At 40.3% G+C, this 25521-nt stretch overlaps 1 protein-coding gene across 1 annotated transcript in view; it reads right to left on the reverse strand.

Annotated features, from left to right (window-relative positions):
* The window catches only part of CAAP1 (caspase activity and apoptosis inhibitor 1), a 50197-nt gene that overhangs the window by 12497 nt on the left and 12179 nt on the right, over positions 1 to 25521 (reverse strand). Inside the window, exon 5 of the mRNA XM_066368282.1 lies at positions 3374 to 3447. Within this exon, the coding sequence (XP_066224379.1) occupies positions 3374 to 3447 (74 nt within the window). The remainder of the gene's footprint in view (positions 1 to 3373; positions 3448 to 25521) is intronic.

Here is a 25521-nt window from a genome sequence, read left to right on the forward strand (position 1 = left end):
CTCCTGTACAGTTAAAAACTTTATCCTGACAACTTCTAAGAACTTAATTCTTTTTTTTTTCCCCTACATTTTTTTTTAATTTTTTTTAATTTAATTTTTTTTTTTTATTTATTCATTTTTAGAGAGGAGAGAGAGAGACAGAGAGAGAGAAGGGGGGAGGAGCTGGAAGCATCAACTCCCATATGTGCCTTGACCAGGCAAGCCCAGGGTTTCGAACCGGCGACCTCAGCATTTCCAGGTCGACGCTTTATCCACTGCGCCACCACAAGTCAGGCAAGAACTTAATTCTTGAAGTTATAAAGAAGAATTTTCAGAATATTCCCTATTTGTAAACTCTAAAGTGACAATTTATGTATTGACCATTATATTAATATTACTGAATGTCTTAATTTATAGAAAAATATATAGAAAAAACTCAGTAGTAGCAGATATTTGATATTTTAAAAATATTTTATACACATTTAATACCTTTGATAAATAGCAGTTTTAATTTTGTTAACTATAGCACAAATAACTGATTTAGAAAATTTATACAAACCATTATTATTTTAAACCTGAGCTAAATCTTTTCAATAATACAAGCCATGAAATCTCCAGAAATTAACATACTGCCTCAGGAATTAGACTCAGTGTTTCTACTACAACTGAACTGTTCTCTTGCTAAAAATGAAGAAAAAAGCCCAACAGAAGAATTTCTATTTTACTACAGTACCAATCAACCTGTTGATTATATTTACATTTAAATGTTTGCACAACAAAGGTAAATCTTCAAGTATTAATCCATTATTAAAGTGTGATAGAAATTAGTGTACAATCTGATATTAATCTTTAGTTTCATGTTATTTCCTATCAAGACAAATAAAACCAGTACCAAAAAAAAGAAGCCAACTTTAATTTAACTCATAGTTAATACTTATCAATATCTGAGTATTTTAGAAGCTGAAAAAACTGGAAATGTAATTTAATAACCTGTCAGCATCATGCACCATTAATAGGTCATACAGTAAGAGTTATTTTATTCTGGAAGAGCAAACAGAAAACTCTACACTGCTTTATATTTTTGTCTACTGAACAAAGGGCTACTTCAGTAAGTAAGCTTCACTGAATTTTCTTAAACAACCAAGCCATTAAAGAAAAAGACAATGAATTCATAATGAGGATTATATTGTTTTTCTTGAACCCACTGCAAGCAAAAATAGCTAGCTAAGCAAAAAAACAAAAACAACAAAAAAGAGAGAAAATATTAAATCAATTTTGAAAGTTTTGCATATTAAAAATAGGTCATATTAATTCATTTAGAAAAAAAGGCAATAATCTTTACTGAGCCTATTTCCAAGCAAGTTACTTGCTAGCTGATTCAGATTTCAGCTATACAAATATTTATCTGGAACTTGCTCTACAAAATTGAATCGTCTAAGTATGATAATATTTATTTCATTATGCAATAAAAAATTTTATATTTTAACCATTTTTATAGACATTTTTCTAAAAGACTTCACCTATTTCTATGCTTTCTTTAAAAAAAGAACTGAAATTCAATCTAACCATTTCCTGTAGATTTAGTCACACCATGAACTGTGCTGCACAAAGGCCTGATTCTGCTTAGACCTTATATTTTTCTCACCTCTGCTTGCTGTCATTTTTTGATGACAGTATGTTCTTGATGGTTCTGATGCCTATGTGAGAACCTAAGAATGGTCTATAAAACCTCCTGTGCCTAAAAACTTGATGTTTATCTGGCTACTCTGAGTTCTTCTCTCCCTCTTTACCTCCCTGGCTGGTTTTCAAATGACTGAGGTTACCATTAGAAAATCAAAGCAAAACCAGGATGACGACACATAGAAGGAAGTTCTAAAGAGCTCCCAGTGGCTGAACATGGAAGCATGTTCCATTAGAGGGCAGCACTGTACTTTGTACAATGAGGTCTCCATTTCTTTTTCCCTGGGAACTGGAATCAGCCTGCCCATTCTAGCTTTTTTCTATTCCTCTCAGTGTTTTTCAAATTCGGTGCCTTGGAAATTTTGTCAGCCTGAGAAAGAGTTAATCACCATGATGAATAACCCTTTCACGGACCTGCACAAAATTCCCAGCTTGCTGGCGGTTGAAAAACACTGTTGTTTTACATGACGTTCTTCTGTCCACAGATGTGCGAGCAGCACAACCTCCACACTGTCTGCTCATTTGCTGCAAAGAGTAGAAATAAGGGCAAAAACAACAGCAATGTTCATATATATATATATAGTGCAAGAGCTGTAAGACTATGATTACATTTTATAAAGATTATGTGTGCTTTTGCATTATTTTTATATGACAAATAAATGTAAATGAAAACTATAAATCTGAGTTCATGTCTGTGAAGGGTGCTAAAAGTAGTCAGAATACAAAGATAATTTTCTCTGGCTATTTGAAACAGAATTTCTGAAAAGCATTGGAATTCTCAAGAACATCAGAAATATTTATAAACCCCATAGGACAACAGTTAAAATTACAGAATATCTAGACTTTGTTCTCTCTATATAAATGGAATGAATCATAAAAGTAATTATCCAGTATTATTTTTCACTTTGTTAACCACAGCTAATTAAAAAAAAATCTGCCTAAAAAATGTAATAACTTGCTTCTCTCTAGCAAGTAAGTTTCTATAGTTCAAGTTTTAGAGAAACTATCCTAAGTTATCAAATATGAATAGTTTACATAAGAAGTAACACAACCCCTTTAGCTGCAACAGTTTATCACTGCTCTGTAGTAGTTTTAGCAAGAAAGAGAAAAATGTGTTTTTTGAATAAATATTAAAAATTTATTTTACTTTCAATTTCCCCAACTAAGATGAGAAGAAACAAACAAAAATACATCTACAAGATTAGCTCTATTGATCTACATGGCTTGAATACATCCCAAATTGCTACTTTATTTCTGGAGGTGGTTATATCAAAAAATACTGATTTATAGAATATAATAATTAAGAAAGTTAACAAGGACAAAACATTGCTAAAAAAGTTATTTTAGAAGACTTAATTTTTTCCACGTATTTCACATACCTAGCTTTGGATTAGTTAACATATAAATATTTCTAGTATCTTATAGCTAAGATATATAATAAAGATTAGCAAATTAAAACTACGTATTTATGATGACAACTTTCTGGTAGCATCTGTTACTATATTATTACTAAGGCAGAACTAACTACTCCAGTGGCTAAAAAGCTCATAAAACAAAAGATGTATTCTTTACTCTTTTGATCTTAGATCAAATAAATTTTTATGTTTCCTATCTGTAAAATGAGTGTAAAATGAATCACTGTGAAAATTTATTATTGGTAAATGCTTATGTTCTTCAGGTAAAGTTATATAAAAATTAAGTACTTGATTCATACCTGGTTTTAATTCCAAACCTTCAGGTTGCTTGTTCTCTCTCAGGGATGAAGTAGAATCTATAGAGATGTCCTGTCTGAGAAATAAAAATAAATAAAAATCAATCTTAAAACTACATTCAATCAAATAATATTTAGAACTCTATATCCAAGAATTAAGTTAGACACTTGGGAAGACACAATGAATTCTTCTAAGGCCCCCAGGGTATAATATAGTGCACTCTGGAAACTCAAGAAACTATGCTTACAAGAGTAGAAACAGCAGCTATAAACTACTACCAATTTAAGTAGTCTACTTCTTTGAAATATCAAGGGGCAAATCTAAAAGGAGTAAGTTTTTCTCCTTTCCAATACTCTTCATGGTAGCTAAAGGGAGAAATAAGTCACAGATGAATCCACTAATTTTTCAAGTTCAACTATTAAATTTAATGGGCACTCTGTAATTCATTAGGGTAATATTAGTTGAAATTCAATGTATTTTATATTCATTTAATTTTGTATCTCAAATGCTTTGTTGTCTATAGTACATGAGACACACATATTTTGTATGTAATATACATACATAATCAAAGTAAATAAATTAATTATAAGAACATGCCCTAAAAAACTTCTGATTCACCATGTCCTACAATGGAGCTGCAAACTAAACTAATGTTCTTTCTTAGAGGGCGTTACACCATCTTAATATTAATGCTACAAATAGTTTTCAGCAAAAGTCAAATTTATTAAATTTAAATATTCAAAGTAGCTAATTTCTTTAAAATAAATGATTTACTTCTCAGATTTTTTTACACAAACCCTAAAATTAATTTACTAAATGTATTTAGAAAATTTTCCTACTCACAAAAACTATTTGTATCCACTTAATAACAAATTCCTTAAATTATGAAAAAATAAAGATATGATCTTTTTTTGAAAAACTTAAAATATTCTTTAAGTCAAATATTTGGAACTTACATGTTTGTTCTATATTAAAACTCTATTAATACAAGAACAAACTCAAATAGAGACTACAAAATAATTTGAATTTGCTATTAAATTATAACATCTAAGAGATTTATAATTGAGATAACTGTTTTGTATATTTCTTTCTATCTCCTATCACCTACTCAGATTTTCTCCTTTCACCAGAATAACTAGTAGATCCCAGGGAAGATATCAACAATACCTCTTGGCAATCCAGGGCAGAGTGAATGTCAATATACTGCATCAAGAGCTTTCTAAGGAATCAGGTTAAAATGTGCTATCTCAAGCCTTATGGTAAAATTAGATTTTACCTACTGCAAGTATTAATCTACGTATCTTCCTTTAAGAGAAAATGTTTGTTCTTACACATCCTTGAAGGACACTGAATTCTTCTTTTAAACATATACAACTAAATTTACAAAAAAATGATTTCAACAGAAGTATATATAATGTAACACCAACATTAAAAAAGTGTCATGAGCATATGAAACACCCTAAGGAAGACACATCTCCCATGCAAGTCTAACTGAGAATGATAACCTATATCATGAGGAATCAGACAAACTGAAAATGGAAATGAGTGATAATTATTAAAAGGAGGGGGGGGGGGGGCTGTGGACATATTCCAGTATAAAGGAGACTAAAGAAACATGACAATCCAATGTTAGAGTATTTGACTTGAGACTATTGAACTGGAGGGGGAAAAAAGACATTACTAAGTCAAATGAGAAATTAAAATACCAATGGTAGATTGCAAAAAGTATTATATCAATGTTAAATTACTGAAGTTGAATTTACTGCTATTGTACAGTATTGTGTTATATAAAATAGAGTATCATTATCCTCAGGAAAAGCACAATGTATAGTAGTATACATTTGGGGGTAAAGTCTTTGGATGTACGTAACTTAGCCTCAAATGTTTCAGGAAAAACCCCACACATACATACACTGATATAGAGAGAAGGGATGCACACGGGATAAAATGTTAGTGATAGGTAAATCTAGGTAAAAGGTACATGGATGTTTCTTGTATTGTTCTTACTCTTGTGACATTTTATTAAGACTGAAATTATTTACAAACAAAAATCTTTAACGAACAACAATAATGCAATAAAATGCATTATTTTACACATTTTATTTTCTCTGTGAAATTCCTTTTGAATAAAACTGGATCCCTGTATAATCACTATCTGCTTTCATAAATAATTTATTTTAGTGCCCAAAGTGAACTTCTATAATGTTCTGTTTTATCTTAAATTGGGTTTAATCAGCTATTGAAGAAAGTGATCAAAAGAATTTCAAACAGTAGGTGCAGTACACCACCTTGTGTCTGTAAAGTAAAAAGGTAGATGATCTTTTACATCAGTACTATCTAAAGTTGAAAAAATTTTCAGAAAATAGTTTGGAATTTTAAAATATAGCTAAGTTTTCTAAGATGTAGACTTTGAAACTATAATTATCATATACTACATTTAGAGTTCTCTAATACAACTCAAAGATCTTCACAAAAGAACATAAAAAGATATACACAAAAATGGAAATGTCTTAAAGTATCAGGAAACTACATGTATACAAGGTCTTTTTATTTCTAGTGTTATAAAAATTAAAAAACAAATCTATCCCCAAATGATAAAAGACAAACTAGGTGTCCGAATTAAAAACTAAGAAATATATATATATTTAAATGACATTTAAATATTTGTATTAAACAGTTTAAATCTAAATCAGAACTTTATAACAACTGGGGAGAAAGAAGAGCAAGAGAGAAAAAGCTGTAGGAAGCAAACACTGCTAAATCTCGTTTGGGTTAAGAATTTTGCAATGAATTTTTTTTTAAACTTTTTTTTTTATTAAAGATTTGTCTGTGAGCCAGATGCAGCCATCAAAAGAGCCACATCTGGCTCACGAGCCATAGGTTCTCGACCACTGCTATATGTCAACTGTAATTGAAAAATAAGTTTATAAAATGAAAACACACACACACAATGGGATTAGGAGCCTGAATACTGGGCTTAAATCTTGGCTCCACATTATACCAGCTGCGTGACCTTGGGCAAGTTACTCAACCTCTCTGGGGCTCATCTGTTAATAACAAAAAAACAAAAATGAGTACAGTAACAGTTTCCCTCCCCCATCAGCTGGCTGTGAGGGTGAAATTCAATGGGCTTGTAACAGGCTCAGTGCCATCCCAGACACAAGGCAGGCAGTCATGAAACGTCACCTACTATTTTACACAACTCACGCTGCCACAGGCATGACTGCTGCAAGGTGAATGTTCCCTTCTAAATCAGGGTCCCTTTGGGGCCAGAGAGCTGCCACACCCTCTGCATTCATTTTCTAGGGCTTCCACAACCAACTACCACAGAGTGGGTGCCTTACACAGAAACAGTTCTGGAGACTGGGAGTCTTAAGATCAAGGTGTTGGCAACATTGGTTCCTTCTGAGGCTGTGAGGGAGAATCTGTCCTGCCCCTCCCCCAGCTTCTGGTGGTCACTGGTGGATGTTCTCTGGCTTGTAGATGCATCACCCCAATCTCTGCCTTCCTGTTCACAAAGTTTTCCCCATGTGCATGTTTTTGTGGCCAAACTTTCCCTTTGTATAAGAACATCAGTTATATTGAATTAGGAGCCCCTCCACCTCATTTTATCTTGATCACCCCTGTTAAGACCCTAATCTTCAAAGTCACAGTCTAAGGCACAAAAGTATCTTTTTTTTGGGAGGGGGACACAGTTCAAACCATAAGAGCCCCCCAGTTCGTTTCTTGCCGGGTAAATTAGGTGTCTCAATTAGGTGTCTAGGCATCTCAATTTTCCCCTCATTTAATCCCAGGACCCTGACACGGCTGCAGAGAGACTGGCCCAGACACAGGCTGAGCTCTAGAAAGTCTGGGAATGTGATGAGAACTTGGGCTCAGCTGGAAGTTCGGGAGCCAAACCCGGATAGTGCCCAGCTCCACCCTTCTCTGTGCCTCTGCCAGGCCTGAAAACCTAGGAGGGGCCCACAGCACACCGTCACACCCCGTCCCTGGTTGCACACTGTGGCCGCTTATCTCCCCTCCCCTGACTCAGTCCATCAAGTCCCTCACAAGCCCTTACTGCCCCCAGGGAGGCCTTAGGCCCTGGAATTTCTCACTGACTCTCTGCCCTGCCCCCAAGATGGCAGAGAGCCACGCTGCACAGATGAGTGGCAGCTGAAGAAGCCAGAACAGGAGCTGGTGGAATAGTTAGGACGGAGGGGGCACGTGGGAGAAACCCCACTCCCCTCACAAAGATGCTCACCAGGCTCCGCCTCTTTCCCCTTTGAGGCGGGGCGGGGGGGAGGGGGGCATCTGAAGGCCAGCTCTGTGTTCCTGCGGGAGCACCACCGGTCTGGCGCTTGCTGTCCTTCCTGGTTTGCCTTCTCCCTTTGGAGGAGGGGACACAAAGATGAGGCAGGAGAGCGTGTGGTTGGGTGGTTAAGGCCTTGGGCCCCAGGCTTTGGACTTTTCAGAATTTCTCATTCCCTTGTGCCTCGGATCACGTAGAGTCCCCATTTTACAGGCTGGAAAACTAGCCAGAAACGGTCGGGAATCTTCTCTCCTAGGTCACACAGCAAAATAGCAGCTAAGGCCCCTGGCCTCTGAACCTGTCCCAGACGAGTGTTTTTCTTATTTCACACTGCCTGCCCCGAGCTTGATGACATGATTATCTTCCTAGCCAGCGGCAAGGTCGGCTTAGGGTGGACGTCCCCCTGTAGGTCATCTGGACATTTTTCTTTTTCTGAATCTTCCTCCCCAGCCTGCTGTGTGCTGCCTAACCCCTCCAGAGCTCTGCCACGCCCCGAGACCCTCCCTCCATACAGCCTGAGCGGAAGCAGAGTTCTGCAGGGGGAACTCGGTGGCAGGGTGGACAGGACTTCTCTGGAATCCTTTACCAGCACTGTCTTCTGCCCTTCCTGTTGAGCCCACCTGAGCCGCTAGGCCCCTTCCTGGGATCACTGGGCTTGGGACGGGACACATACGACGTGGGAACTGCTGAAGACGCTGGATTCCAGGGATGGCAGATGCAGCCAGTATTGCCCAGCAAGTAAGACTGGGATGAAGATTTGGGTCTGGCCCGTGGGTCTCCTGCACCAAGACGTAGACCTGACCTTTGGGATGGTCATCTTCCCTTGCTCTGCGGCCTGGGTGGCAGGGTGAGCCGGTCTTAGGAGAGGAACGCCGTCCCTGGGCTACGCCTCTGGGTGCCAGAGCCTTCCAGAGGCCAGCCCCACCCTCGCCGCCTGTGGCTCCCCACACAGCCTGGGGTCCCAAGTAAATCCCTCTCCTTTCTGCAGACAGGGACCTACATGGTTGGGTCCCTCGCCAGGGAAACATGCCCAGCGGGCTACACACCAGACGCTGCTCTCCCGGAAGACCCCTCCCCGCTTGCTCTCTGACTGGCCCCTGTCCCATAGCACAGAGGCCCACCACACCCCCCTCGGCCTTCTGGTCTGTCCTTGTGTCCCAGCTGCCCTGGGTCTGTACCTCCCTGTCTCCAAGCGTAGTGATGTCCCCGTGTTTCCCAGTCCTGCTACCTTGCTTGGTCCCTCTCCCCTACCCTCCAATGGTGACTCCGAACCTTCTCTGCCAGAAGCCCAAGCCACGAGCTCCTCATTCCTTCTGGGCAGAGAGCGGCGCACCGGTCTCATCCAAACTCAGGCCCCGCACGCCCTGCAATGATTTTTGTAGTTTTTCCATTAAGAAAAATAAAAAAAACTTGTTTTATTTTCCTAGTTTCCTTATCCAATCTGCAATACTTAATTTACAATCTTGGCCTTGAATTACAAGAGAGTCAGTCCTACACCTGTATCTGGGACTTAAGTGCTTAAACTAGTATCAGTCCAAATGTCTTTCTTTTACCCCCAAAACAGTTTCACTTTCGATCCTTTCTATGACCCAATGAATTTGTTTTTTAAATGAGAGTAATACACTGGAGAGGTCTGCAGAACGTAAGAACCACCACAGATGTGAATTACTAAATGGTTAAAATATATTTCTACACAGAAAAAGAAAGTCAACTTATTGTCCAAATAAAAAATACTGAAAGGATACCTCAACGGAAGGATAAAGAAACTGGACTAAACCAGCCCGGTTTTTCCCATTTTAGCAAGTCAAGTGACAAAGTATCAGACAAACTGACATAACAAAAGGTAGGTAGATGCTGATTTTCTCCACTCTCCTGGGAGAAAAAAATAGAGGCTGAATGAAGCCAGCTTATCATCCTATGATCTTTCTACTATAAAAAAATAAGAGACAGACCTGACCAGGCGGTGGCAAAGTAGACAGAGTGTCGCCCTGGGATGCTGAGGACCCAGGTTCCAAAGATCGCCAGATTGGGCACAGGGTTGCCAGCTTAACCATGGGATCATAGACATGACCTCATGGTCTCTGGCTTGAGCCCAAAGGTTGCTGGCTTGAGTCCAAAGGTCACTGGCTTGAGCAAGGGGTCATTAACTCAGCTGGAGCCCTTTGCAAAGGCACATACGAGAGGCAATCAATGAACAACTAAAGTGTCATACTACAAGTTGATACTTCTCATCTGTCTCCCTTACTGTCTGTCTATTCGTCCCTGTCTCCATCTCTCTCTTGCACACATGCTAAAAATAAATAAACAAACAATTAAAGGCCCAAACATATGACTCAACAATTAACTTCTAGGTATTTATGTTACATATAATCACGAAAGAACATATTACTTATATACAGAGATATTCATATGATTTGTAGGAACAAAAGATAGTAAAGGACTTAAATGTTTGCTGACAGACTTTTTTTTTTGTTTTTTTCTTTTTTTTGCACCTTTCCGAAGCTGGAAAGGGGGAGAGACAGCCAGACAGACTCCTGCAGGCACCCGACCAGGATCCACCCGGCACGCCCACCAGGGGCGATGCTCTGCCGAGACCAGAGCCACCCCAGCGCCCGGGGCAGAGGCCAAGGAGCCATCCCCAGCGCCCGGGCCATCTTTGCTCCAATGGAGCCTCGGCTGCGGGAGGGGAAGAGAGAGACAGAGAGGAAGGGGGGGGGGGGGCGTGGAGAAGCAAATGGGCGCTTCTCCTATGTGCCCTGGCTGGGAATCGAACCCGGGTCCCCCGCACGCCAGGCTGACGCTCTACCGCTGAGCCAACCGGCCAGGGCCGCTGACAGACTGTTTATGTTTTCCTATATAACAATGGAATGGTTAGCATACAGGTATATACATAGGAAACCTTATATGAACTAGAAAGAACAATATCCAAGACATATTATATGGAAAAAATATGGAATGGACAAGGTACGAAACAGTTTGTACAGAACACTATGCATAAACATATATATATATATAAATAAAAGGTCTACCGGAAAGTTCTGTCTGTTTCTATCACAAGTTTCGACATGTAAGCATGTTTATTTGGTGCATGTGTGCCTCTCTATTTTTATCACTTAACGTATAATACTGACATAGCAAATTAACTAAAACAAAGTTGATTCACGTTAGTCTTATGTGTGAAGCGATAGTGTACCCATGGCTACTGATAAAGTTCATTTACACCACTGTATTTGATACGAATTTCAACAAGGAAGAAATGCTACAGAAGCATGTAGAAATTTATTGAAAGTGGTGAAGGTACAGTTCCTAATAGGACATGCAGAAGATGGTTCAAAAATTTCCAAACAGGTGATTTCGACCTTTCTGATAAGTCACATTCTGGGCGACCATCTTTGATCGATAATGATGTTGTTAAGACCATGTTGGAGCAAGATCTTTTTCTGACAACATTGGAGATCGCAGAAAGTCTTAATTCAGCTTAGCAAAGCATTTTGGACCATATTCGGAAGATAGGATTAGTGTGGAAATATATTATTTAATAAAGTTTATTGACGGTAAGAAAAATTTGTATTTTATTCCTAAAAGGGACAGAACTTTCCAGTAGACCTTATATATATATAAACTTATGGAATATTTCTAGAAGGATACACAAAATACTGGTTTACTGCGGTTGCTTATATAAAATGAGGAAAAGAAAAAGTCTTATTTTCATTATGTATGTTCTAAATTTATTGTAGCATTAACCATTCAAATAAGTTAGCTGTTAAATATCAGACAACAGTTAAATGCCTATGTGGGGAAATGTCCTTATTTTCTGGATATTCTAAAATAAATATTTAGAATCAAGATATCAATAATCTACTTTAGAATACCTCTCAAGAAAACAGAAGCAGATATGAAAAACTGTAATAACTGTTATATCTAGGCAATAGGCGTACAGGGGTTTCATTATATTATCCAAATACAGTGAAGTCCCTTTTATCTCAGATAGTAATGTCATTTACCTAAAAAACTTTTATTTTTTTAAATTTATTTTTTGTTTTATTTATTTTTTTAAATTTTTTTTTTTTTTTTACAGAGACAGAGAGAGAGTCAGAGAGAGGGATAGATAGGAACAGACAGGAACAAAGAGAGAGATGAGAAGCATCAATCATCAGTTTTTTGTCACAACACCTTAATTGTTCATTGATTACTTTCTCGTATGTGCCTTGACCGGGGGGTCTACAGCAGACCAAGTAACCCCTTGGCTCAAGTCAGCCACCTTGGGTCCAAGCTGGTGAGCTTTGCTCAAACCAGATGAGCCACACTCAAGCTGACGACCTCGGGGTCTCGAACCTGGGTCCTCCGCATCCCAGTCTGACGCTCTATCCACTGCGCCACCACCTGGTCAGGCTGTCTTATTTTTTAATTAAGTGAGAAGCACGAAGGCAGAGAGACAGACCACTTCATGTGCCCAACTGGGATCCACCCCGGCAACCCCCATCTGGGGTTAATGCTCTGGTCATCTGGGGCTGTTGCACCTTTACTCAACAACCGAGCTATTTTAGTGCCTGAGGTAAGGTCATAGAGCCATCCTCAGCACCCGGGGCCAACTTGCTCGAACCAAATGAGTCATTGCTGTGGGAAAGGAAGAGAGAGAGCAAGAAGGGGGAGAGGAATGGGTGGAGAAGCAGATGATGGCTTCTCCTGTGTGCCCTGACCAGGAATTGAACCCGGGACATTCACATACGAGGCTGACATTCTACCACTGAGCCAACCAGTCAGGGCAAAAACTTTTTTTATTAACACAGGGAAAGACTTTAAAGTTATATATATAGTTTAGGCATTTTAGGTTAACATAGAACAGAAATTACCTTCATTTATCAATCTTTTAATCTAAGGCCAAAGCCTTACCTTGAATATGAATCCGTGAAAAAGAGTTCAGTCTAGGCCCTGACAAGTTAGCTCAGTGGATAGAGCGTCGGCCTGGCATGAGGACATCCAAGGTTTGATCCCTGGTCATGACATACATGAGGAGCGATCATCTGCTTCTCTCTCCCTCTCTCCTCCTCTTGCAACCAGTGGCTTGAATGGTTTGAGCGTTGGCCGTGGGCACTAAGGACAGCTAGGCTGATTATATTGCTATTACCCCACACCTAATTGACAACTTTTTAGCAACTCCTCTGAATTTTTCCAAGGCATTAAACTTAATCAACTACTCTTTTCATATTGCTACTTCATCTGTGTATACATTAAATTAAATTATGCAACTAATATAACTGAAGTGGAAACAAACATGAGTGACTCTGGATAAGCAAACAGTTCAAATGTTGGGAGAAGTACACAGGAGTATCAGAGAAGAGTCATAACATGTTTAACACACTGTGACCACCAGTGAATTTATTTTTCAAAGGAAACAAAAAGGGCAATTAATACAATGAATTATGTTAAGAGATGAAGAAAAACTTAAAGTTTTAAAACAGAGATGGGGGAACAGCAGAAAAAAAGGGAAAAAAAATGCCAGCTAACATCTAACCTAGTGCTGGAACAGCAGGATAAGCAGTAAACTGACAGAAAAATCACAATAGATAGTTTCAAAATTAGGTTTCTGTAATACAAAGAACATGAAACTTTATGTGTATCTATGTAGGGACAGTTACAAAACAATGCTTCCTAAGTCCCTCAAAGTTCACCGTGGGAACACAGTTGCAGTTCAAATGAAAATTCCATTTAAAACATGAGAAGCTCACTGTTTTCTATTCTAAGAATTGTTTTAGATTCTGGAGAGGTTCTTAACCTTAACATTTAAAGTAACTAGGTCGAGATTGCTTCAAAGTTATCAAGTTGGGAGAAGTTGGGAAGAGGGAAGAGGGAAGGGGGGGCAGAGCAGGTGATAGGGATACAAGGGTTCACTGTACATTGAAAATTTCCGTAACAGTTAAACAAACCAACAAATAAGTAACTGGTATAAAACGGCACTATAAATTCCTAAGTGGGTTTTGTGAGTTGGATGAATCACAGGTCAATTTTTAAGATTTTACTTATCAATTTTACAGAAAGGAGAGCTAGAGAGAGAAAGGTGGGGTGAGGAGCAGGAAGCATCAACTTGTTGCTCCTCCTATGTGCCTTGACCTGGCAAGCCTGGGGTTTTGAACCAGCAACCTCAGCATTTCAGGTAGATGCATAATCTACAGGTCAGACCGAATCGCAGCGAGCCCAGGTCTTAGGTCTACCTGAGGACTATTTTTATATCCATTGATAGAAATGCTTACTTACTTACTGCAGATTTATGCTACCCATTAATCCAGTTTTCCAGAGCACTATGTATTTTATTCAAATATTTTATTGCACTGAAATTTAAGAGCAGTTTTTAGAGGACTATTTTTTTCCCAAAATTCAGGTTTTATTGACACTTACTGAAAGTTTAGCACTTGACTGAATGTTATCGCCCCTTTGAAAGTTATTTATACTTACATATTCATGTAATGTATGTCACTTGTTGAAACAAATCAAATTCTTAGTACTCTACTGACTGAGTTAAACCCACTAGATAAAATTTTCATTTTTCTTCCATTCTCACATCTCTTAAAGGGTCTAAACTGATAACTGACTGTAAACAGAAGTAAACAGGACGCTACTCATTTTAAAGGCTAGAATAACTTGTAGACCATTTTAAAAACATAACTATTATAATTATTAATATCTAGTATATTGTAACTAATAATCAGCACATTGTAAGTAGTAACTTGTTCTAAATGACACCAACTTGCTCTTTTCAACCACTTATATTTTAATACTTATGTATACCATTTTAAACAAAAACTGCTAACATTTCAGATTTTAAAATGATAGAAATTTAAAAATAATTCCTACCAAAAAAATATTCACTTTAAAAAACAATTCCTTGTGAATTCTGCTATTTACATATTTCAGTGAACATAAAATGGTTCAATTTATATGTGTTACTTAAAATCCCTAAGACCTATTTAGGATTATCTTATTTTTTTTAAAGTTAATCATCTAAAATTGGAATTGAATAATAACTATACTGCTCAAAAAAATTAGGGGATATTTTATTGATTCAAATTAATTTTGAAATATCCCCTAATTTTTGTGAGCAGTATACAGGTATTTTAGAACATATCCTTCCTCTGCTAAAAAATAGTAGCAGTGACTAGGAGCAGTAGTTCCAGGACACTCATACAGAACCTGCTTCATAGTGTACCTTCTTTTGAAAACCTGGATTTTTAAGTTTCTTTTTTTTCTAGAACTGTGACATTATCTCAAAATTGCTTATCTGCTGGGAGATACAGCTTCATTTCTACTGATATCTCTCTAAATATCATTTACTAAAAGTATATTAATTTAAAATTCATAAAAAGTTATTAGAGCAATTCTAAAATATTGCTAAGATTTCCCTAAAGTGTATTTTATTCTTTATACATAAAATCTCAATCCTGATTCTTTGATTGCACTATTCAGGACTTAAATTTCATTATAAACATATTCCTTAGAGTATAATCACCTCACATTACAGGACAAGCTAACACCCGCTCCCATTTTTAGTGCTACTTTAGCTACAAATAAAGCTCCTTTTCAAAGCACATCACAAATAGAGATAGCACCCTAATCCCAGGACCTCATATTCCTTATTACTTAAAATTGTCATTTTTCTTAAGCAACTGTCATAATATGTAACATCTGCCAATCTTTTCACAATATCTAAGAGTTTAAAAACTTTTTAAAAGTATAAAATCACAGATGCTAAAGATTTTAGAATATCTATATATTGCTTTATAAACTCACTCATTTGCTTACTTAAGGTGAACTAAAGTGACAATCCCATCCCTCACCTTCTCTGAAATGAAAGGACTTAGAAACTATGGATGTTTTATCTTCATATTTACTAAATCTCATTCCTATAAGTTATGCTAAAATTCATTATTTTCAAGCAGCAAATTGTCAAATATTTCTTATAACTGCCACGTTTTTGTTATTTTAAATAGTAAAAAACAATTACCACATAAAATAACAGTAATCAAATAATCTTTCAAACAGCAGTAGAGCCCTGGCCAGTTAGCTCAATGGACAGTGTCAGCCTGGCGTGTGGAAGTCCCAGGATTGATCCCCGGTCAAAGCACACATGAGGAGCAACCATATGCTTCTCTTCCTCTCCCTCTCCCCCTTCGTTTCTGTCTAAAATCAATCAATTATAAAAAAAGAAAAAAACATAGCAATAGAAATCAAGACTTTGGGAAGAAAAAGATACATCTGAAAGCTGAGAGGATAAATATAACAACCATATAAAAAGCTGGCAATGCCTGACCTGTGGTGGCATAGTGGCTAAAGCACTGACCTGGAACACTGAGGTCGCTGGTTCAAAACCCTGGGCTTGCCTAGTCAGGGCATATGTGGGAGTTGATGCTTCCTGTTCCCGCCTCCCCCCCCCCCCCCCATCTCTCTCTCTCTCTCTCCTCTCTAAAATGAATAAATAAAATATTTTTAAAAATAAATAAAAAGCTGGCAATGTAAGAAGATAATTTTGCAAAACTAGAAATAGTTAAAAACATTTTTTTACTTATGCATAAACATTTGTGTGTATTTATTAAAACTTTTAATGGTTTATAAGCAATTTAAATTACATGACCTTATTAAATATCACATATATATTTATATATATACACATATGCACACACACACACACAGTCCTCATATTGAAAGTTGTCACTTTAGGGTAGCTTAAGGCAGTTCTATTAATATTATGTCCTTTCTGATAAAAACTATAATAAAAGAGCATAGGTTGGTGATTAAAAAAATATACCAAAATTTTCATCTACTGTATTTTTGATAACATCAATTGCTTTATCTAGATCTATTTGAAACTATTTTGTTCATCAAAGTTGGCATAAAAAGATAAAGTGTATGTTTCAGTTGATACAACACTGACAAACTGATATAACTGGTTCCAAGGCCAGCCTCTGCTCTTTATGGATTTTCCCTTCAGCATCTCATTATACAGACCCTTTTTACATTAAACATTCAGACGAATTTCTGTGTGGCATACCAAAATATCTATGCCATACAAAAAGAGAGTAGCTACACTCAACACCGACTACTTTTTTGTTCTCCCAGAAGTTGCTTGACCTGATTTTTCAAACAATTAAGAAATACAGATTTTAGTGAGCAACCATTTGGTTTTTAAATGTTGGATCCATTGAAAAAAATTAATTGTTCAGATCAAACAAAACATCAGTGATGGCTCTTGGCAACCTATCTGTAACTTTGGCTTGTTTCTACATTTTAACAAGCACCTTGCATTAGTTTTCTGTTGCCACTGAACAAATTACTACAAATTTAGTGACCTGAAACAACATGAATTTATGCTCTTACAGTTCTGGAGGGCAGAAGTTCCAAATAAATCTTAGGACACTAGAATCAAGATGTAGGTAGGGCTGCACTCCTGGAGGCTCTGAGGGAGAAATCCATATTCTTGTCTTTTCCAGGTTCTAAGAGGCCACCTGCATTTCTTATCTTGTAATTCCTTTGTTCACTTATTTTTTGTATTTTTTTATTTTTCCGAATTGAGAAGCCGGGGGCGGGGTTGTTGGCAGACAGACAGACTCGCATGTGCCTGACCGAGATCTACCCAGCATGCCCACTAGGGGGCGATGCTTAGCCCCTCTGGGGCGTCGCTCCGCTGCAACCGGAGCCATTCTAGCGCATGGAGCCATCTCAGCACCAGGCCAACTTTGCTCCAATGGAGCCTTGGCTGCGGAAGGGGAAGAGAGAAAGAAAAAGAGAGAAGGGAGAGGGGGTAGGGTGGAGAAGCAGATGAGAGCTTCTCCTGTGTGCCCTTGCGGAGAATAGAACGCGGGACTTCCACTCGCCAGGCCAATGCTCGACTGCTGAGTCAACCGGCCAGGGCCAACTTTGTTCACTTTCAAAGTGCATTACTTCAACCTCTGCTTTCAGCATTCCATCCCTTTTGAACTTTTTCCTTCTGTCCTCCCTCTTATAAGGAGTCTTGTGATTATACTGGTCCCACCTAGATAATCCAGGGTAATCTTCTTATATCAAGAGCCATGATTTAATCACATGAGCAAAGTCCCCTTTTCCACATAAATTCACAGTCTTAGGTTGTGGAGATCAGGACATGGACATCTCAGTGGAAAGGTCATTAGTGTCTACCATGTATGTGCTCTAGAAGAGTTTTTTTCCTAGATTATTGAGACTTTTTTTACATAGATAATTGTGTCATGGTCTGAATGTTTATGTTCTTCCCAAAATTCATATAGTGAAATCCTAACCCTCAAAGGTGATTGTTTTAGTGGGTAGTTCTTTTGGAGGTAAATAAGTCATGAGGTTGGAGACATCCTGATGTTGGAGTGTTGGGCAAATGAGTTTGTAAAATCTGTATTTTCTGGGTTTGCTCACTTTTATTGTTAAAAATGGCACTGCCCACGTGGGGCAGCTGATTACCTTTATGCTTGGGAAGGGGCTTGGTTATGCTAATGTGTGCTGGAGGAGGGACTTTTGTGCCAAAAAGTTTTAAAAGGTGGAGGCAAATTTGGGAGAAAACCACGTTGTTGCAGAGAGAGAGGCCACATGGTTGCAGAGGAGAGGCAGCCAATATGGTGGAGAACTAACTGAAGGAGAAGCCAATTTGTGCAGAGAGAAGATGGGGAACAGAGGTGAATAAGGCTGCTGGGGCCTCTGATTCTAGGAAAAAACCGGAAAGAATGGATTTTGGTGCCCATGTATTTGTTTTCACTCATTGGACGGTACGAGTCTAGAATAAAGGAAAATGGCCCATCAGTTATTGGCTCTGTTGTTTTATTACTGTCTGTTCAAATTAAATGGGAACCTGCATGGGCCAGGCAGCTGTGATGGTGGCCATGGCTACTGGCCCTATGTGGAGCAGTGAACTAAAATAAACAAATAAGAGGATGAATACCCTCACTACCTACATATTTTAAAACTCAACAGCTTTTAGATTAAAGAGGAATTATAAACTAAAAACTAACAACCAGTTTTATGGGATATAGCTAAAGTATAATTAAAATGAACTAATTATCCAATTCAAGAAGTTAGAAAAGAAAAGAAAAAAATAAAGTATATAGGTAATGGCATACCCTTAGGGTAAAGGCCGTACCCTTTCTTTCTGAAACAGGAATGTCTATCTACTTTCATCATTCCCATTCAACAATACACTGGGGTCCTAACAAGTCAATAAGGTAATAATAAAAAAAAAAAATTAAAGTGTCAAAAAACAAAATTCAATCAAATAAATTTGAAGATCTAATTGGCTTTATTATGTGATTGACGAAACAGGCCGAATCCCATTTAGCAAGCAAAAGTGGGCTCAAAGACCTTGTACAAGAAAAAGTTTTTATAGGAAGGTAGGGCAAGGGGAGGTATTAGCAAAAGAAAAGAAAGGATTATTTTTAGGTTAGGATACTTGGAGGCAGGGGAAAAATGGCAAGGGTTTTACCATGTAGTTTGCCTCTTCTTCATTGTGGTGCTGGTTGGGGAGGTGGAGAGAAGAATGGTAATGAACAGGGCCCACATGACAGATTACCTTACCAGGGCTTGACTAGAAAATTCCAGACTGATTAATGAAGATCGAAACTGCAATTAGGTCAAGTATTAAATTTAGGTTTGGTATCAATTACTCTAACATTATATTACTGTAACAGTATCTATTTTAGGCTTTATTTAGCACAAGTGATATCAAATTAGGGCTGTACCTTGACAGGGCTCTACCTGGCAACCCTGTCTGGGGCCATGCTCACAACCAAGCTATTTTTAGCACCAGAGGCGGAGGCTACACAGAGCCATCCTCAGCACCTGGAGCCAATGCGCTCGAACCAATGGAGCCATGGCTGCGGGAGGTGGAGAAAGAATTGGGAAGGGGGAGAGGTGGTGTTGGGCAGATAATACATATTATGCTAACTTTGTTAAAGATGGCTCTGCCCATGTGGAAGCCCGTCGCCCAGGTGATGGTATTGGTTGCCCTTCTTTCTTGGGATGGGCATGATTATATTAATGTGTGTTGGGGGTGGGCTGTGGGCAGGCAGGATCCTTGTAGCCTGGGGCTTGGTTTTGGGACTAAGCCTTTCCCACCCTTTTTGATGTGGGGTGGTGCACTCTCATGAAGAATCCCATTTTGCCTCAAATAAGTGACTTTGTATCAGACTTCCTTATATTGAATTAAAGATTTTGGATTTCTACACTATAAAGTGTGGCAGAGCCTGACCAGGCTGTGTCACAGTGGATAGAGCATCGGGCTGGGATGTGGAGGACCCAGGTTAAAGACCCCGAGGTCACCAGCTTGAGCGCAGGCTCATCTGGTTTGAGCAAAGCTCACCAGCGTGGACCCAAGGTCTCCAGCTTGAGCAAGGGGTTACTCAGTCTGCTGAAGGCCCACGGTCAAGGCACATATGAGAAAGCAATCAATGAACAACTAAGGTGTTTCAACAAAAAACTGATGATTGATGCTTCTCATCTCTCTCTGTTCCTGTCTCTGTCCCTTCCTATCCCTGTCTCTGACTCTGCTTCTGTAAAAAAAAGAAAAAAGAGAAAAAAAATTAAAAAAAATAAGTGGGGCAGACCAGGAGCTTGCTCTGATTGGCATTGGAGGAAAGAGCAGAGAAAGGAGAGCAGAGAAGGACCACGTGGAGGAGAGGAGAAGCAGTCAAGATGGCGGAGTGCTGAAAGAGAAGCCAGTTAGTGCAGAGTTTGTGCAGAGTTTGTGTAGAGAGGAGATGGGGAACAAAGGAGAATGAGGCTGGTGAGGTAGACACCTTTGATTCTAGGAAACTCGGATAAGTCAGTAGCTTTGCGAGCACTGAATGAGTGGGTTTTGGAGTCCAGTGTGTGTTTTTACTTGCCACTGGATGCAAGCTAGGATTAAAGGTAATGGCCCACCAGTTCCTGACTCCGTTGTTTCATTCCCGTTTGTCCGAATCTAATGCAAACCTGCATGTGAATGGCCGCAATGGCGGCTCCTGGCATTTGGCGTGGTCTATGGCAGGATTCGGAATTCGGAATGGAGCCACCACCACCTTTGAGCGGTGGAGTAGAGGACTGGCTGCTGTTATGGTTCCCCGTGTCTGTCCTTTTGGGGGCCGTAGGCTGGCTGACTTTTACAGCAGTGCGAGAGGAAATCGAGAGCTCTGTGGAAGAGGCTGCCTGGGACCTGCAAACCGAGCAGTGGAAGGAGCTGGAGCAAATGTGGGAGAAAGAGATGCCGGCCCTGGAGCTGGAGGAAGCACCCGAGGAGGCCGACCAGGTTTGTGAGATTTGCCTGGAAATCAACAAGCTGCCGGAGAAGGAATCACAGGTTCATGAGTTGCAGCTTGCCCTGGATGTTGTGGAGAGCCAGCAGCGGAGGAGGCCAGGGCTAAGGCTGGGGCTGGGGTGGCAAGGTCCACGGAGCAGAAGGCGGCGGCATCCCGGGGCTCGAGCCCAGCAGTGGCAGCTGATCTTTCCAGTTCCTCTTTGGAGGATGAGGAGAATTGGGCTGAAGTTGCAATCTGCAGTCTCCAGAAGATGAGAGCCCAGCTAGAAGGAGCACCTGCTACGCTCCTGGTAGGTCTGCGATTTTGGGACATAGGGGTGAATACCATCAAGCTCTCCGGAGCCGAGATGGAAATGCTGACTGCCATTGCCATGTGCTTCTCTTTGGGACAGTGTAAAGACCTGCCAGGACGGCAGGGATGAGGGGGGTGGCTGAGGCCCCATGTGCGTGGACTGATTCCTGGACTATGACCGGAGTGGACACTGGCTCCTTTGCTGGATGGACTTATGGATTTTGGACAATGTGAAATACCCTAATGGGAGTAGGGGGCGGCTTTGCTGGAGGCCATTCCCCTGCCCCGGGAAGCCTTTCAAACGGCTAGAAAGAAGGCCAAGGACATTTTGCGCTTTTGGCAAAGTGCTCAGAGACTGGTGAAATGTACCTTTGTAATTGTTGAAATTGTATGATTTGTCAGGTTGTTGTCATTTGTGTAATATGCCTAATTTCATTGCACAGGGATGCCAGTGGTGTAGATTGTGGGTAGTAAAGTGAGCATAGGGGTGGATTGTTGGGCAGATGAAATATATTATGCTCACTTTGTTAAAGATGGCGCTGCCCACGTGGAAGCCTGTCGCCCAGGTGATGGTATTGGTTGCCCTTCTTGCTTGGGATGGGCGTGATTATATTAATGTGTGTTGGGGGCGGGCTGTGGGCAGGCAGGATCCTTGTAGCCTGGGGCTTGGTTTTGGGACTAAGCCTTTCCCACCCTTTTTGATGTGGGGTGGTGCACTCTCATGAGGAATCCCATTATGCCTCAGATAAGTGACTCTGTATCAGAGACTTCCTTGTTTGTATATTGGATTAAAGGTTTTGGATTTCTACACTATAAAGTGGGGCAGACCAGGAGCTTGCTCTCTGTCAGTTCCTGAGATTGGCATTGGAGGAGAGAGCAGAAAAAGGAGAACAGAGAAGGGCCACATGGAGGAAAGGAGAAGCAGCCAAGATGGCAGAGTGCTAAAAAGAAGCCAATTTGTGCAGAGTTTGTGCAGAGAGAAGGAGATGGGGAACAAAGGAGAATGAGCCTGGTGAGCTAGAAACCTTTGATTCTAGGAAACTCGGATAAGTCAGTAGCTTTGTGAGTGTTGAATGAGTGTGTTTTGGAGCCCAGTGTGTGTTTTTACTTGCCCGCCGGGTGCAAACTAGGATTAAAGGTAATGGCCCACCAGTTCCTGGCTCTGTTGTTTCATTACTGTATGTCCGAATCTAATGTGAACCTGCATATGAATGGCCACAATGGCAGCTCCTGGCCATACAGGTGGCGAAGCAGATGGTGACTTCCCTTTGTGCCCTGACTGGGAATCGAACCTAGGACATCCGTACACTGGGCTGATGCTCTACCACTGAGCCAACCAGCCAGGGCTGTTTTCTTTTTAAGAAAAGTTAAAAATAGCCTGACCAGTGGTAGCAAAGTAGATAGAGAGTTGACCTGGAAGGCCAAGGACCCATCCAGGTTCAAAATCCCAAGGTCGCCGGACTGACTACAGGATCATCAACATGATCTCAAGGTCGCTGGCTTAAACCCAAGGTCTCTGGCTTGAGCAAGGGGTCACTGGCTCGGCTTGGGCCCCGTACCTGGTCAGGGCATGTGTAAGAAGCAATCAATAGACAACTAAAGTGGCACAACTCTGAGCTGATGTTCCTTATCTCCCTTCTTGTCTCTCTTGCTCAAGAAAAAACAATTAAAATAAAAAACTGTCCCTACTTGCATAAGACATAGTGCTAAGCCCACTGGGAAATAGAACAAGAGGAACTTACTTCTTAGTTTTCCAGGTTGAAAGCAGGATGCCAGTATGGTCAGGTGTGGTCTCTCTCCCAGCCTTGTACCCTCTTATGGTGTAATGGGGCTCTGAGATCTGCAGCATCTTTAAGAGACCGCTAACCCCAATTTTTACATCTTAGTCACAACTAAGATGGCCTATAAAGCCCCATGTACCATTTTGGCACTACTGAGATTTTTGGAGTATAAAGCTATATAGAAATCATAAAGTAAATTGAAGGCCTATGTATTTATCTTTTCTTACAGCCTGGACTAATTTAAATAGCACAGGAATAATCTGTTTGAAAATAACAACGAATACATTTACTGAATGTTTTATTAACTATAAACATATTACAAGTGTTGATTCATGTATATAATTCAGTTGTAAATGCACCTTGTCAAGGTACTTTTTCAACAGCAGATCTTTACTTAACTTTCTAATTTCTTCTTTTTTAATTTCCTCAAGTTGTCCATTTTTGAGCGAGGTTAATTTGCATTTTGATAAAAACCCCATCTATTTGCTCCTTTGCAGTTTGTTTATACAGTGCTGCACTGGATTTCCATTATGCTTTTAACTGTACACGTCTCCTTCTTCCTTCCTGATCTCAATTAAACTGTTCTCCACTTATTTCCTTAACACAGTGATTGTAAACCTTTTCATCTCATGGCACACATAAACTAACTACAAAAATTATATTTTTTGCTGACCTAAACAAAAAATAATACATGTAATTTTGATTTATTTATACCACGACTGTTGTTGTGTTGGCTGTTCGCTTTTTTATCTAACAATCCAAGGTAAAAAACATCAGTGCTCTTGCCTGATCAGGCGATGGCGCAGTGGATAGAGCATTGAACTGGGATGCGGAGTGATGGACAGATAAAAATTATGCTCACTTTGTTAAAGATGGCGTTGCCCATGTAGAAGCCCATCGCCCAGGTGATATTAATGTGTGTTGGGGGCGGGCTGTGGGCAGGCAGGATCCTTGTAGCCTGGGGCTTGGTTTTAGGACTAAGCCTTTCCCACCCTTTTTGATGTGAGGTGGTACACTCTCATGAGGAATCCCATTATGCCTCAGATAAGTGACTTTGTATTAGAGACTTCCCTATTTTGTATACTGGATTAAAGGTTTTGATTTCTGCACTATAAAGTGGGGCAGACCAGGAGCTTGCTCTCTTGGTTCCTGAGATTAGCATTAGAGGAGAGAGCAGAGAGGAGAGCAGAGAGAGGTCACATGGAGGAGGCCAGGAGAAGCAGCCAAGATGGCGGAGTGTTGAAGGAGAAGCCAGTTTGTGCAGTTTGTGCAGAGAGGAGGAGATGGGGAACAGAGGTGAATAAGGCTGGTGAGCTAGAAACCTTTGCGTCTAGGAAACTCAGATAAGGCAGTAGCTTTGTGAGTGCTGAATGAGTGGGTTTTGGAGCCCAGTGTGTGTGTGTGTGTGTGTGTGTTTTAATTAATTAATTTTTTTTTTTTTACAGAGACAGAGAGTGAGTCAGAGAGAGGGATAGACAGGGATAGACAGACAGGAACGGAGAGAGAGAAGAAGCATCAATCATTAGTTTTTCACTGCGCGTTGCAACACCTTAGTTGTTCATTGATTGCTTTTTCATATATGCTTTGACCATGGGCCTTCAGCAGACCGAGTAACCCCTTGCTGGAGCCAGCGACTTTGGGTTCAAGCTGGTGGGATTTTTGCTCAAGCCAGATGAGCCCGTGCTCCAGCTAGTGATCTCGGGGTCTCGAACCTGGGTCCTCTACATCCCAGACCGATGCTCTCTCCACTGCGCCACCGCCTGGTCAGGCCCAGTGTGTGTTTTTACTTGCCCACCGGGTGCAAGCTAGGATTAAAGCTAATGGCCCACCAGTTCTTGGCTCCATTGTTTCATTACCGTCTGTCCAAACCTAATGCGAACCTGCATGGGCCAGGCAGCTGTGATGGTGGCCGTGGATACTGGCTTTACATGGAGGACCTGGGTTCGAGACTCCCGCGGTCACCAGCGTGAGCGAGGGCTCATCTGGTTTGAGCAGAGCTCACCAGCTTGGACCCAAGGTTGTTACCTCGAGCAAGAGGTTACTTGGTCTGTTGTAGCCTGTAAAGCCAGCAGGCAAGGCCAGGGCCATCATCAGAGCAGCCCAGCCCATGCAGGTTCGCATTGGATTCGGACAGTCGGTAAAGAAACCATGGAGCCAAAAACTGGTGGGCCATAACCTTTAATCCTACCTTGCACCCGGCGGGCAAGTAAAAATACACACTGGGCTCCAAAACCCAGTCACACTCAGTGCTCACAAAGCCACTGACTTATCTGAGTTTCCTAGAATCAAAGGTTTCTAGCTCACCAACCTTATTCTCCTCAGTTCCCCATTTTCTTCCTTATCCCAGATACAAACTCTACACAGACTGGCATCTCACTCAGTACTCCGCCATCTTGGCTGCTTCTCCTGGCCTACTCCACGTGGCCTCCTTCCGCTGCTGGCTCTACTTTCTCTCCGCTCTCTCATGCTAACCTCAGGAACCAAGAAGCAAACTCCCACTCCGTTCC

The sequence above is a fragment of the Saccopteryx leptura genome, chromosome 2, assembly GCF_036850995.1.
Source record: "Saccopteryx leptura isolate mSacLep1 chromosome 2, mSacLep1_pri_phased_curated, whole genome shotgun sequence".
Taxonomy (NCBI): domain Eukaryota; kingdom Metazoa; phylum Chordata; class Mammalia; order Chiroptera; family Emballonuridae; genus Saccopteryx; species Saccopteryx leptura.